General features: G+C 38.8%; 2 protein-coding genes across 5 annotated transcripts in view; one reads left to right on the top strand and one right to left on the bottom strand.

Moving 5' to 3' along the window:
- Positions 1-689: 689 nt before the first annotated feature.
- On the bottom strand, positions 690-6,126 carry COA4 (cytochrome c oxidase assembly factor 4 homolog). Of its 3 annotated transcripts, none has more exons than XM_090265366.1 (2): positions 5,861-6,126; positions 690-3,778 (listed from the first exon to the last, which is right to left on the bottom strand). In XM_090265366.1, the coding sequence occupies exon 2, from the start codon at positions 3,764-3,766 to the stop codon at positions 3,512-3,514; it is 255 nt and encodes an 84-aa protein (XP_090121492.1). In that variant the 5' UTR covers positions 3,767-3,778; positions 5,861-6,126; the 3' UTR covers positions 690-3,511. The 3 variants fall into 3 exon arrangements, with proteins under 3 accessions (XP_090121492.1, XP_090121484.1, XP_090121478.1); XM_090265358.1 differs by having other exon boundaries at positions 5,877-6,125; XM_090265352.1 differs by having other exon boundaries at positions 5,955-6,123.
- A 12-nt stretch (positions 6,127-6,138) lies between these two features.
- The window catches only part of PAAF1 (proteasomal ATPase associated factor 1), a 33,003-nt gene continuing 24,127 nt past the window's right edge, over positions 6,139-15,014 (top strand). Inside the window, exons 1-3 of one of the 2 annotated variants that reach the window (XM_090265338.1) lie at positions 6,139-6,266; positions 7,750-7,790; positions 11,013-11,116. In XM_090265338.1, coding sequence (XP_090121464.1) covers positions 6,220-6,266; positions 7,750-7,790; positions 11,013-11,116 — 192 coding nt within the window. In that variant the 5' untranslated portion in view covers positions 6,139-6,219. The remainder of the gene's footprint in view (positions 6,267-7,749; positions 7,791-11,012; positions 11,117-15,014) is intronic. The other variant, XM_090265329.1, reaches the window with a different exon arrangement.

Raw genomic sequence — 15,014 nt, forward strand, 5'->3', positions numbered from 1 at the left:
ATTTTGTCATCATTTAGACAAAATACTCAGGCTCTAAAGAATGAAAACTTTTCAGAAGAAAGAATCCTTTCCACTTCTACCTGCTTTAAGTACCTGGTGGAGCAGAGCAGGGAGCCCTAGCATTCACTGTAGCAGAAAAGTGTAGGTTTCAACCTGGACTTGCTTCTGTTCTATTTGGATTATTAAAGTCAGCAGCCCAAGCCTTAGTCTGACAATTTTACCTGAGGGAGGCAAAGTGTGAGCAGTATGTTATTACTCATTTAGTAAAACACATTACAGTGCACTTTTGCACTAAACACAGGCCAAGTCCCTAGCTAAGGACCTTGCAGAGAAGAGTCAAATTATGAGTCTGCCCTAGGCCTAGCCAAGTGGGGACAGCCAGCTAAGAGGTCTCTCTACTCATCCCTGACACCATACCTCTCTGCAGAGGTAAGTTTAAATTATATAGGAACAGGCATGGACCACCTTAAACTCCAGCTGCATAGCTGTGGGCTGTAGACCAGAGAAAAAATCTAAAACACTGTAGACAACCTACACTAGTTAATTTCCTTTATGTAAATCACTAAAAAAATAGAGTAATATTTAAATAGTAAATATGGTTCCTTACTGTGTTAATCATCATACTAGGCACCAGATGCTTGTGAGAGAGCAGAAGACAGCACAGGCTTTAGAACAAGACACACTTGGAGTCTAATCCTCAATCTGATCTTTATTGCCTCCTCTGTAGAGGTGAGTTAATGGAGTGTTATGAGAGATTAAATGATATAATGTAACTCAGTATAGTGACTAACACACAAGAATAATGACAGTAATAGCCAGGGTTTAGTGACTACTTATTAAGTGCCAGACACTGCTTCTAAGCTCTTTATAGTAACTTAATGTCATTGATGTTCTGTGCCTTTAAGCAAAACTATGCATAATGAAACCAATTTTACTATATAAGCTAATTGATATAAACAGCTAAGTTATTACCACATCTCTTATCATTATAGCAAACTGACATTGAAAGAAAAAACATTATTCAAAGGAATGCTGTACCAATATTAACATTCTTTCTATAACTCTGAGGAAGGTCTACATTTATTAGTTGTAAGGCCTATAAGAAAGGCCTTATAACTGCATTTTTATAAAAGAAAAAACAGCCTGAGATGTTAAGTAGTTTGCCCCAAATCACCCAACTAGTAAGTGGCGTAGTGGGATTAGAAAGCATATCACAGGAAATGAGAGCACAGACTCCAGAACCAGACAGCCTAGGTTATATGCTCCATAAATACTGGTTAATAGTTTAATAAATGCTAACAATTTTTATTATTACCTATATATAATCTGATTGAATTATTTTAGTATGTCTATTAAATAGGACTTGAGGACACATTTTGTTAGCTAGCTGGTGTTAGCTGCCTGTCAGAGCTGGAGCCCTCCAAAACTTGCTACCTCCGCATAGCTGGTTCGGAGCTCCTTTCACCTGCCCTCTCTGCTAGAATCTCCCCTTATCGATGGAATGATGCTCACATTGTGACCATTTATTCACTATTATAAACACTGCTGCAATGAACATAATAGTATATACATCTTGTAAAATATATTTAAGAGGATTCCTAATAAAGGAATTGCTGTTTAAATATTTAAAATATTTATAGATCCCTCCAAAAGCTTTACTAAATTATAATCCTTCAACAGCATGAATGGGTTTGTTTCTCTCTATCCTCACCAATACTAATCATTATAAACACTTTGATTTTTGTCAATATGATCAGCTAATTAAACTTTGTTTTTTAAATCTGCATTTATCTTACTATCAGTGATGCAGAATATATGTATTTTCCTGTTTTGGGGGTATATTTAACTTTGTTCACTTTTCCATTGGACTGTTTTCTTTTTCTTACTGAATTCTAGGTATGTACTTTTTATTTGTCATACATGGTAATCCTTCCTGTTACATGTTACAGATAGGTAATATCAACTTCATCTTTTAAAGGTTCAACTCAAGCCATGACTGGCATGGCTCAGTGGTTGAGCATCATCCCACAAAGCGAAAGGTCCCTGGTTTGATTCCCAGTCATGGCACATGCCTGGGTTGTGAACCAGTTCCTGGTTGGAGCATGAAAAATAAAATACATGAAGGTTCAACTCAACTAAATCCTTTCTCTTTGAGATTCTTGCTGAAAGCTCCAGTCCACACCACTCCCTCTGATGACCTACAGCACTGAGCACACAGATTAATCTTTATATATATGCTCACATATCCAGTAAGCCCCTTCTGCTTGAAGGCTGAAAGTGGATTTTGTTGTTCTTTAAACTGGTATCCCTCCTATCTTCTCCCCTCTTCTCTTTCCATCCCAAATACCAACACAAAGGTAGTGTTAAGGCCTACCATACTTCAGACCTGTGCTTCTAATTTATATGAACAGTAAAATATGAGATGTGTGACACACACACACACAAGAAATGTTACTGATGATGATGACAGCACATGTCCCTCTGCATTTCAGCTTCTATGACAGGGGTCACTCTAACAACTCCCTTCCGACTCCCAATGCCTTGTAGGGCTAGGCAAAAAGTAATAGAATGGGTAATGTAATTCCATGGAAGCAAAACGAGAAGTGGTGGCAACTTATGAGCCAGAGAACACAACCACCTAAAAGAGAAACTATATTTAGCTCTAGCAAATTGTTGTCCAGTAGGAATATAAACTCCATGTTGACAGATTCTCTATTTTCAGAAGAGAAAATCTATATTTTATGTTAAATGTACTTTTTAAATGTCAAGCTAACATTGTGTTTGTTGGGGTGGGAGTATGATGAGGTCCAACTCTATGTCTGTTAATTCAACAGACTCTGGCATATGAGAAGCACTAAATGTTTTGTTTTCACATTTGCTTAATGATAGAATGAAACATCCAGAACAACTTATGAAAGATAGTTATTTATATCATTGTCAGGAATTATTTAGTTGTTCCAGTGTGGTTTTATTTCTGTCTCTCAAACTACACTAAACAGCATGAAGACAGAGATCATATTATTTATCCTATCAGTTTCCAACAGTGCCTGGCACTAGAGGTCTGAGAAAAACCTGCTGTTGTTGAACCAATGACTGAATAAATGAAGACCTGATTAGGTAACCAATTTACCTTTAAGTTATTAATTTACTTCTAAAATTCCACATCCATGTAATCAGCTCAGTACTTGGCACACTGACCCAAGATGTACAGTAGAAGAGTATGCCTTAACCCCACTCTTTGTATTACGTTGCAAATACTCATCAATATTTAATATCCATAGAATAAGATGAGAGAGGATGTGTGGGTCTCACCATGAAAATATGACAGCTTTCTTTATGACAGTCATGTCCAAACCCATGGCTTCCTGGCTCTGAACCCCAATACCAATGACTATCCCCAAGTTTTACACCTCTTGGCCCACATATCCACTGTTTAGAATTTCTCTCTTCCGTGATTTCTCTGGGTGCTAGTTTCTTCAGGCCATCCTCTGGGGATAGATGGTTTGGGGTCTCAGCTATGGACACTGCTTTGTTCTTTCCTCCTCTGCAGCTCCTCCCGCCGCCTTGCCTGCTGTTCACTCATGCAGTCCCTGAAGGCCTGCACTTGTGGCTGGCACTGTCGCCAGTCCTGGTGCTGGGCCATGCACTCCTGCACTGCATAGTGCAAAGCAGCACATCCAGAGCGGGAGATCAGCTGGTCCAGTGGGTCCTCTTCCTCACCCTCCTTCTTCACCTGTCGGCCCCAGGTATGGCCTTGAGTTGACATCTTTGGGAGTGTCTAGACATCAAGGGAAGCAAAGTTAGAGTAGGAGCATGATTATATATGGGGTTCCTCTATTATAAATAACACTGAAAGATGCATTGTTATAGCCTAGTTATGCATGTCTCTCTTTGGAGACTAAGCTATTTAAGGACAGATAACAGGCCTCATTCATCTTGGTGCCTTCAGCACTAGGCCTGGCAGACAACAGAACTACAAAATGGTTTGAACTAAAAGGAAAGAAATAAATTATGTGAGAATACTGAGAACAACACTAAATAAGTTCAAATGGATTCTCCTAATGGAATTTGAATTAGGTGAAATGTCACCTTTCTAGAGAAGTTATCTCTGGTTCACATGCAAAGACTTAATCTCACTCTGGCCGGGTGGCTCAATTGGAACATCATATTGTACACCAAAAGGTTGCAGGTTCGATTCTCGGTCAGGGTGCATATGGGAGGAAATCAATTGATGATTTTTTTTTGTCTCTATCTCTCCCCACCTTCCTCCTTCTTGAGAAGCAATAAGCATATCCTTGGGTGAGGATTAAAAAACTAAAGAAAGAATTAATCTCTTTTCTAATATTGGCCTTATTCTATGGCTGGAGAAGAACAAAGTTTAACACTTGAGAGAATACCCAAGAATGGGTACAGTTTGACATATGGGAGGAATGGAGAAAGTTGTGTGGCTGTAACACAGAGCATGGAGTGGCCAGGCAAGAGACGAGCCAGTGACGTAATTGAGAATACTTAGTGTGAGGTATATTTGCCCAAACTTCTTCACGAGATCATCTGCTTCAGAACACTGCACAGAAAAGGTAATATACAGAAGGTACTTAAGAAAGGCTTTGAGAGAACTGATCTCAGCCTTTGTACAAATCTCACTATGACAGGCTGTAAAGGAACTAGGACTTCTTAATGCCTTATCTATGTCTCTGATTTACTCGACCAATGATTACTGGGTACCTATCATGTACCAGACACTATGCTAGAGCTGAGGATACAGGAGTGACCAGGAGAGATACAATTCCTGCCTTCATAGAATTTGCAATCTAGACAAGTAAACAGGCAGCTGTGTACAGAGAGCTCAGGTTGGGAACACAGTAGAGTGATACCTAATCCTGACAAGGGTAGAAACAGGTAGGGAAGGTCACCAAGAGGAAGTAATTTCTAAACTGACTCTTGAAGGATGAATAAGAGTTAGAGATGGAAAGAAAGAATATCCCTGTCAATGGAACAGCGGTGAGGGTGTTGGAACAGAACTTGACACAAGAGCAACGGAAAGTTCTGTATGACTGGAGAATAAAGTATGAGAAGAAAACAAAGCAAATGAAAATGGCAAGATGAGAGTGATCACAGCAAGGCCTTGTTAGCCGTGTTAGGGTGTTTAGAGGGCAATGGGGAAGTGACAAGAAGGATTTAGGCACTCCATACCCCTACATAAATTCATTTGCCTTCGGGGCAGTATAACCTGAGGAAGCGGGGAACGGGCTTTGAAACAAGACTTGTGTTGGAAACTAGCTTTGTTACTGACACATTGGGTAACCTTGAACAAATCACTTCATAATCGTTTCTGAAAAATAGAGATAATATACCCCACAGGACTATTAAAGACTAAATGAGATAATGCATGTAAGGAGCCTGGCACGTCCAAAGAGTTCAATAAATGATGGTTCCTATTACTGCACATGTTTCCTCTTCAATACATCGTGGACTCTAATTTAAAGGCAAGGTGCAAACCTTAGAACTAGCAAAGTGCCTTAAATCCTAAACCAAGAAATCCGGGTTCGAATGCAGGCACACGCCTTACCATGCAATCATTTTCAGTTTTCTCCCTGAGATAATATTTAACTCGCAGATTTACTGTAAGGTTTAACATAATGATGCCAAATGCTTGGGCTACAACAGGGACTCAGTAAATGCTATCGTAGTCTTTTCCCCACTACGTATCAGCTTTAGACTCCCTTGGAGTAAAAAGAGGAAGACCCTTGCTCAGAGAGCAGGGCAGGCTACACGGTCATCAGCTGGAACGGGAGGCCTGCCTAGACTAGGAAGGCAAGGAAAGAATAGGAAAGCACAGAAATCCAGGTGGCCAAATCACCTGACGCTCCTCCCACCTTCAGGAGAGGGCGCAAGCGCGCCCCCGTTGTGCTCGTCAAGCTTCACCGAGCAAGAACACGGAACCCTGTGCTCACCGAACAAGCGGACAAGAGGACCCAAACGCGCGCTTCACCACGTCGTTTTAGCTAGCGGTTAGCACTCCCCCTAAACTCCTACCAATAACCAGCCTCTGTGAGAGGGCGCAAGCGGAAGGGAAGTTCTGGGGCTGGAAGGGTCCACCGCGCATTTTCATTGGAGGTCTCCCGGTGTAGATCCCGCCCCTCGTACTTGCTGCAGCCCTTTCGGAGGACCCATTTCCGGAAAAGAGCGGAAGAGGCGGGCTGATAAGGTGGGGTCAAGATGGCGGCGCCTTTGAGGATTCAGAGCGACTGGGCCCAAGCCCTCAGGTGAATCCAGTCCTAGAACCAGGGTAGAGGAGGCGGGTAGTGGACGTTGCCTTTACGTTGAGAGTCATGCCCAATCCAGGATATCACTCATCAACTGTTGAGCGAGCAGTGGGTCTAGAAAGAAATCTGAAGCCCACATGGTCGTTTTTCATTCTCAGGAGGTCTAGTCAGAGGCTAAAACACATAAGCGCTGTGCCATCTCAGCATCAGAACTAGGATTAAAGAGTTGGAGAGGAACAGGAAAACTGGGAGGCAGGGGGCCGAACAGTTATAGTCATTCGGCAGATATTTATTGGTCGTCACCTATTTGCCAGAGTCCCAGTACTCACCACCACCACGTTGTCTTTGGCTGTCCTTTGTCTTTTAGACCATTCTATTCAGTAAACCACGTAGAATCCACCATGTACAGACTCGGATCTAGACAGATGCTCCGTGCTTTTCAGACGCAGTTCAGATATGTACTCTAAACTGAAGGGGTGGTCCCTGCCTTCAAGCTACCCTATAGCCCTGATCTCTCTTCAATTTCAGTGAACAGTTAACACTTCATTTATTTAACATACTCATTTCTCTAGGCGCCAGGATGAGTACAGCAGTGCCGTGAATGGCAACTATTACTACTAATAAGGGTTTTTCTAATTGAAACAATGGTAAAGATGAGTAACACATTCTTGCATTTAAGAAACGTACACCTTACTAAGTGGGCTAAAATAAAATAACGCATTACTTATTACAACACAGAATGTGTGGTAAGTAATAAAGGAAGAACACATATATTGAGGGCCACCAGGTGCCTATGAGAGAATGCAGGATCAGAATCAGAGGAAGTAACTTGTCCAAAACTGTGCAGCAAATAAGTGATAGTTGCCGGCAATCTAAAAGCCTAGGCCCTTTCTTCTATACCGTATGAGTGTTAGGGTGATGAGATAATGATTTGAATGATTAGGGAAGTACATTCTAGAACATGAAAAAAGTCTGTAACAGACCTTATAGACTACTCCCAGGTTTCAATTCCTGCTTGGTGACCTTAGGAAAGTTCACTTCTCCCTGAGCTTTAGTTTTTTTGATCTTCAACATGGTAATAATAAAAGATACCTTGTTAAATTGTTTTGAGGATTAATGGTGCTATATGCAAAATACCTAGCACAGGGCCTGGCTTACAATAATCCCCAAAATATCTAAATATAATATATTGTTGATTTTTCAAAGCTGTGCAGCTGTTAATGAATAGTGCACTCACTCCCTATTGATGAATTAATTGAACTTCATTTAACCAACAAATATGTATATTAAACACTTAATCCACAAATATTTCTTCAACAAATAAAATTTGTCTTAGAATAATTTATGCCCGTGTGAGGTGTTAGACTAGATTATGTTTACGTACTATGTCCACACTGGAAATTATATAATCTTTCTCCCCTTGCATCAGTGGCATCCTTTTCAGTGTTGAGTGAACCTAATTAGGCTTTGTCTCTCTTTATAGGAAGGATGAAGGAGAGGCCTGGCTGAGCTGTCACCCGCCAGGTAATGTCCTTAAATCTATACCCATTTCCTTTAGAGAAGGAGGACTTACTACCCCTAGAAGAAGGCCTTCTACTTTCTCCTGGCCCAAATTCCTTGCACAGTATTCATAATCTTCAAACCTTCTTGACCAGCCTGTGCTATACTGACATCATCCCAACTCTTCCATTCTAGGGGAAAGCCTTCAGATTGGTTTTCCATTTGGAAGCCATAAACTTTTTCATAGAGACATTGCTGATGCATCTTAAACAGTCTCTTAGCCACATATTATTGTATTGTAAGCAGTTCTGTAGCTTCAAGTGTGACCTTCCTGATGATTATTTCTATAACTATAGCTCTAGCCCTGACCTCTCCTCAATTTCAAGCAGTTGTATACTACCCATTTCTGTTTGAAGCTCTCATGTCATCTTGAGTTTATCACATCTAAAATCAAGCTGAGTATGTCTGTCATCAAACAGGTTCTCTCTTAATTTTCTCATTCCTTACGTTACTATAATTCTAGGCATCAAAGTGTAAAACCTAGACACTTCACCCTTCCATATTCAGAGTTCCCAAGTCTTATCAATTTTTTCTTGGAATGACACTCCTGTATTATTCCCATCCATTCATTTTCAGTTAAAAAAAAAACTTTCTAAATTTGTGAGAATATTTAGTTTTAGTGATACCTTCAATGGTTTTATATAATAATATATTCTAGTTCTATGAGAAATAGTTTTATGAGACTAGTTTTAAACAGAGTTTTCTTTTGAGGAAGTTGGTGCTGTATAGAAGAAGAGAGGATGGTAGCTAGAAGATCTCATAGTCAGTGGTTTTGTTTTTGTTTTAAAAGACGGGAACTATTTGGAGAGCAATTAAAATATAGATTATAGGCAAAGGAGAGAAGGACTGACTAAAAAACCAATGTCTTAGAGGACAGAAAAGGAGAATGAATTAAGTTTAAAACACTTAAGATGAAAGAAGGTAAGGCGAAGTGCAGATACACATAAATACATAGGCATGGACACGGAAATTAGAGATTATCTTATAGACTCATTATTCTTTGTTATGTTGGAGGTGGGGTCAGCTTTTAAGAAAGAGGATTTTTTTTCTCTAAGAACAGGTTATTTTTAAAGATTTTGTTTATTTATTTTTATAGAGAGGGAGAAAGAGAAGGAGAGAAACATCAATGTGTGATTGCCTCTCGCATGCCTGCAACTGAGGACCTGACCCACAACCCAGGCATGTGCCCTGAGTGGGAATCGAACCAGCAACACTTTGGTTCACAGGTCAGCACTCAATCCACTGTCCACACCAGCCAGGACTAAGTAACAGTTCTATTGAATTAAAAGGTGTGCTATCTATGTCCTGGATGCTTTACATACATTATTTCTATTTCTTACAACCCTCTGAGGTAGGTACTATTAGTATTCTAATTCTTTTATAACAGCTTTATTGAGATATAATTCACATATCATAAGGTCGACCTTTTTAAAGTGTAAATTCAGTGGATTTTAGTATTCATAGAATTGTATGTCTGTCACCAATATCAAATTTCAGAACATTTTTATCACTCTGAAAAGAAATCCTATACCCTTTAACAGTCAGTTCCCATTTCCCTCTCCTTCAAGTGACTAATTGACTTCCTGTCTTTATGGATTTGCCTGTTATGGACATTTCCTGTAAATGGAATTATATAATATATGGCCTTTTGTGTCTGTCTGAGTTTCACTCAACATAACATTTACGGTTCATCCATTTTGTAGCATTCATTCCTTTTTGTGGCCAAGTAATATTCTGTTGTGTGAACATACCACAGTTATATCCATTCATGGATTGGACATTTGAGTTGTTTCCAGTTTTTGGCTATTAAGAAGGAAGAAGGATTTGCTGGCAGTATAGGTGACAGGAAAATTGGCTGCTGTGGGGAATAGAAAGGGCAATAGGACTGCAAAACCACAGAGTTTGGGAATGTGGATTGTGGTACCAATCTGCACAGTTGCATGCTTTTCTGTAGCAGCACTCAGCAGCCTACATGTCGAAATCTAGAAGGTGAGTAGTTTGATTAATTCTAATTCTACTATATAGACAAATTCTACTGAGGCAGATCATTTCAGTGACTTTACAAATGTAGAGAGGTCATTGAGGATGCCGACAGGAGATTGGTTGAAATGATGTCATGAGGACGAGACTTCAGAGTGGTTAGGGAAGGCAGGAAGGATTCATGAAGTAGGACAAAAAGCAGAATTCCTCAATCCTATTTTTGTGGGATCTTTCTTAACTAGCATTTCATGCCACTTCTTTGCCAAAATCTTCTTTACTAGCTTTTCTGTAGTCCAAACTTCTACCCTAGATTGTGAGTTCCTGCATTAATGTCCTTCAACTACCATTTCCATGACTTTGTAACCAAAGTGGTATATTAATTGGTGCCTCCCTTCTCCTTATTCTTTCTGACTTTCTTTTGTTCTTAACATGCCCCCTCCCTTATCTTCTGCCTAGTCCTATCTTTCTTTCAAGGTTCCTCCCTCTCTAGGAAGCCCCCCAACTCTGTGAGTCCAGGATGGTTTTTACTTCCCTCTTACTCCTAGTATTTCATTTTGGTGCCAACAATTATTTGCTGTATAATTTATAGCAACCTGCTAGTTTCTGCAGTTTAGGACTTCACAGTCTAATGGGAGGTCAGAAACATAAACAGCATGTTATGGGCTGTTACAGAAGTGTATATTTAAGGTCCTGAAAGGGATTAGAAGAGACTGTTTTTAACTCCATCCTACCATCTGCATATGTTTATGTATAGGATAATATCTTATTTAGCCCATATGGTTCTACTTAAGTACATTTCCCAGATTAATAAAGGTTAGCTCTCTCTACTATGTATTATATGTACATGAGTATACTGTGGATAAATGCATATATTCATGTTGATCTTCACCTTTCATCCTGGAAGAATTCCATTTCACAGCTAGTAAAACTGAGGTTCAGATCACTTTGGTATCTTTCTCTATAAATGCTACATTGTATCTCTAAACCTTTGTTCTTAGTTTTTAGCCCTTGAGTGTATTCCCTCTCAAATTAGGGTCACTTAGGCTAGTATTCTTCCCCCTTTGCCTCATTTTTAACACCAGTACCTGTTTTTCTTTCATGAATCAATTTCCTACTATCTATACAGATACCTGAATTGGGTCTTTAAGAAGAAAAATGTTTAATTCTTATTATTTTTTTGAGACATACTCCTTTTGTGCTACATAGGGAAACCAACTTTGTATGGCAGCCTAACTTGTCAAGGAATTGGCATTGATGGCATCCCAGAGGTTACAGCTTCAGAAGGATTTATTGTGAATGAAATAAACAAGGTAAGTTTTTATGTCTTCTAGATAGCACTGTGTCCATATATAGTAGTACCTATATATTTATTATAAATATTTATACTATTGTGTGTTATTGGTGTCATCTCCATTTCATTTGTACAATAATCACAGTTTTCACTGCCTTTGAATATCAAAGTTTTACTTTTGTAGTTACACATACTTTTAGATGCAAACTTCCTTTTCCCTTATACCAGCACTCTCCAACAGATAAATAATGTGAGCCACATATCTAATTTTAAATTTTCTAGTAGCTCTGAAAAGAAACAGTGAAATTAATTTTAATAATATTTTTTATTTAAGTTTCATATTGCAAATATTTTCCAGAAGCTCAGTATCCTCAATTTATTTCCCTAGAGGTTCCCTTTGGATTATGGTTAGGGGAAAGAAAAAAAAAGCATACATATGTAATCTTTTATATATTTAAAATATTATTTCTAACTGTAATTAATAAAATTATTAATGAGATAGTTTACAGTTCTTTTTTCTTACTAAGTCTTTGAGATCTTATATGTATTTTACACTTAGGGTACATCCCAGTTCAGACTCTTTAATTTTTTAAAGATTTTATTTATTTATTTTTAGAGAGTGGGGAAGAGAGAGCAAAAGAGAGGGAGAGAGGAACACAATCCACTGAGCCACACCAGCTAGGGATACTTGCTTTTATTGGAAATACTTGGTAATGTATTTAGGTTTTATAAAATTAAAGACATAGATCACATACTTAAATATCAATTTATAAATTAAACTTTAAATAAAATTTAGCCCTGGCTGGTGTGGCTCAGTGGATTGGGTGCCAGCCTGTGAACCAAAGGATTGCAGGTTCAGTTCCCTGCCGAGGCACATTCCCGGGTTGCAGGCTGGGTCCCCAGTTAGGGGCATGTGAGAGACAACTGGTCAACGCAGCTCTCGAACATCAATGTTTATGTCCCTCTCTTTCTCCCTCCCTTACCCCCGCTCTAAAAATAAATAAATAAATTTTTAAAAATCATAAATAAAATTTAAAATTTATTTCCTAATTTGCATTGGCTATATTTGAAGTGTTCAATAACCTTATGTGGCTAGTACCTACCATGTTGTACAGCATAGCACTATAATATGTCTGGCTGGGCCTTGGTGAAGACCTAGGCCTTCATCAAGTACTTAATAGTTTTTCGCCTTGGTCTTTGAGGTGAGTAGATAGATGGCCAAGCTAAGTATTGCAGAATCCATGATTTGACTTTCCTTACTCATTCTGATGGCTGTAGTCAGTATGCTGTGGTGAGATGATTTCCAAAGGGTAAACTAGCCTTTCTTTTTTCTTCCTTTTCTTATGCAATTAAACTTTCGTAGTTGTAAAATATTTCTGGTATACTGACAAAAATAGAAAGTACTTTGTTTTCTATATGACATACTTAGCAATATTCATTCATTACCTTCTTTGCAAGGTGATAGGCTACATGTTAATATATATCTTATGTTTTGTTTTGTTTTTATAAACAGCTGTGGAATTGTTAAAGTGTCAGAAGATCTGTGTCCAACTCCTAGTTAATTCTGACACGTACTAGTAATATGATTTTGGACAAACTTGTAGACAAGACAATAGTATGATGATTATCGGAGGGAAAGGGGAGTCAGGGGAGGCAGAAGAGGGTAAAGTGGTGATAAAGGTGATGGAAGGAGACTTGACTTGGGTGAACACACAATGCAATATACAGATGATATATGACTGAGTGGTACACCTGAAACCTGCATAGTTTCATTAGCCAATGTCACCCCAACAAATTCAATTAAAAAAAAAAAGAAAAAATAGGATTTGGGATAAATAACTTAGTTCCCTGAGCCTCAAGCTTCCTCATCTATATAACAAAGATAATATTCTACCTCATACACTGGTTAGTGGGGAGTAAGACTGCATATGAATGAAACTATAAAATATTACAAAAATGCATTATTGTTTATTATAATAGATATTTCAAATTGGCATTTTAAATTTACATTTTGCAGATAAGCAGATAGACTCAGAAAGGTTCATTAACCCCTAAAAATCAAAGGTAGTTAGACTGAAGTTCTATTAGCTTCCAAGTGTAACACCACCTTGCAAGCCTACATTTTTCCCAGGTGTTTCAGTGGGCCGTAGTCTGGGTGCTGACTTCCTTTCTTCCCTTCATACTCAGGCCCTGATATAATTCTTACCTTCCAGCATCATTGCTAATTTCTTCTGTGTACCTGCTGGGTCAGACAGTAAGTGCTTATGGTTGAGTGTTCATTTGTTTCCTAATTGCCATGAGTCACTTTGCTATTCGATGTTGCTGCATTGTTCTTTTAAACAGATCTGTCAATATGCTTAAAAACCTAACCCCAGATGATAAAAGTTTCACTTTGAATTTTACCTCAGTGTGGAATACTCACACTCCCTCCTCCAACCCCCTCAACCCTAAATTCTGTCTGTTTTGATATCTCTTGCAGCTTTTCTTCAAAATATTTTCATTAACAGCATGAATCTCTACTGCTGACATTGGAAGGTAGTTCAACATTTATCTTCCTTCAGAGTCTATTTATGGATTAAAGGTTAATTTGCAGGATTGATATGCAGGAAAGAACCACTGATTTTTGAAATCTTTTATATAATTAGCCCAGAAGAAATGAAGTCTTCTGAGAGTAAGCCAGTGCTTACAGAAGCCTGGACACTAAGCTCTTAGAGTCCCTTGTGTCCTTGCTTGATATGAGTATTTAACCAGGAGAGTTTAGCTGACACTTTAGTTTTGGGTACAGGAGACAATTCCAAATCCAGGTCAGCTCTCTGGCAGCTGTATGGGCTTTATCATGCGGTTCGAAGCAAAAACCCATTCAATGAAAGGCCTGCAGGCAGCAGGCATGGATATGCTGGCTAAGAAAGTACTATTTGTATAGACTTTCTAATTGTCTTTTTAAAGGGGTAGAAGACCCATAATAAGAGCATATTGATTTTCACTGATAGGAATATTGTAATTTTGAAACTGTTCTTTCTAATGAACTATGAGGACTGTGCTTGTTGTACATAGATTAGCCTTACAGAAAGGTTCAGAAAGTCTTGATTATTGAAGACATTTTCATTATGCAGCAGAATTTCCAGAAACTTGAAAGTACTATTATGGAAGAAAGAGCAGCTTAGGGGCCAGTTTGTGAGTACGGCTCCTCAGCTCTCTATAGGAGATGTACACTGAGATGGTGGTGTTGGTTTTCTGCCAGTTAGAGTTAGGAATTGTCATTTTGAATCCTTGAGGAAGGGCTTGTTTACTAAGCCTTTTACATCTCTACACATGCTACCTTGAAATACCAACATACTTACTTGTCATAGTGACAAAGGCTGCCTTTAGCAAGTCATGTCACCTGAATCTAACATCGGGTTTTAGGTATAATTTCCTACTGTTGTTGCTAGTGTTATCTTTCTACATACAGTAGCTGAAAGATACATGATAGTGCCTAGGCACAACACGTGGGGGATCATAATACAGCTTTGGCTGTGGCAGTGACCGGTCTGCGAACATGTTTAAGTTCTAGGCGGGAATGCGCACCGCAAGCCTGACCAGGCCCCACACATGTAAGAGTGTACCGTAATTGACTTTACCAGTTTCTCTGGTAACTGTAGCTGTCTGTAATCTAACATTTTTTCTGAAAGTTCTTATAGGCAGCAAATTTACTTTTAGACTACTCCTTTAGGTTCTAGGCTTGAGGGCTGATGCTGTTTCCTCACACCTGTTGATCCTGTTCCTTGCCCCACTGCTAATTAAAGAGGACTGGTATTAGATTTTCTTCTAAAAAATTAATCCTCTCATGTTTGTCAGTCATAGCTTATTGTTGGCTTGTCTTCTGTGGGACAGTGTAACATAAAAAGATAATGGCATCTCAGTGATAGCAAATTACA

This window comes from Furipterus horrens, unplaced genomic scaffold (genome assembly GCF_987537825.1).
Source record: "Furipterus horrens unplaced genomic scaffold, mFurHor1.1.pri manual_scaffold_2, whole genome shotgun sequence".
Taxonomy (NCBI): Eukaryota; Metazoa; Chordata; class Mammalia; order Chiroptera; family Furipteridae; genus Furipterus; species Furipterus horrens.

Bases quoted from the DNA above. Each gene is read 5' to 3' on its own strand.
- COA4 (XM_090265366.1), bottom strand. From the start codon at position 3,766: ATGTCAACTCAAGGCCATACCTGGGGCCGACAGGTGAAGAAGGAGGGT.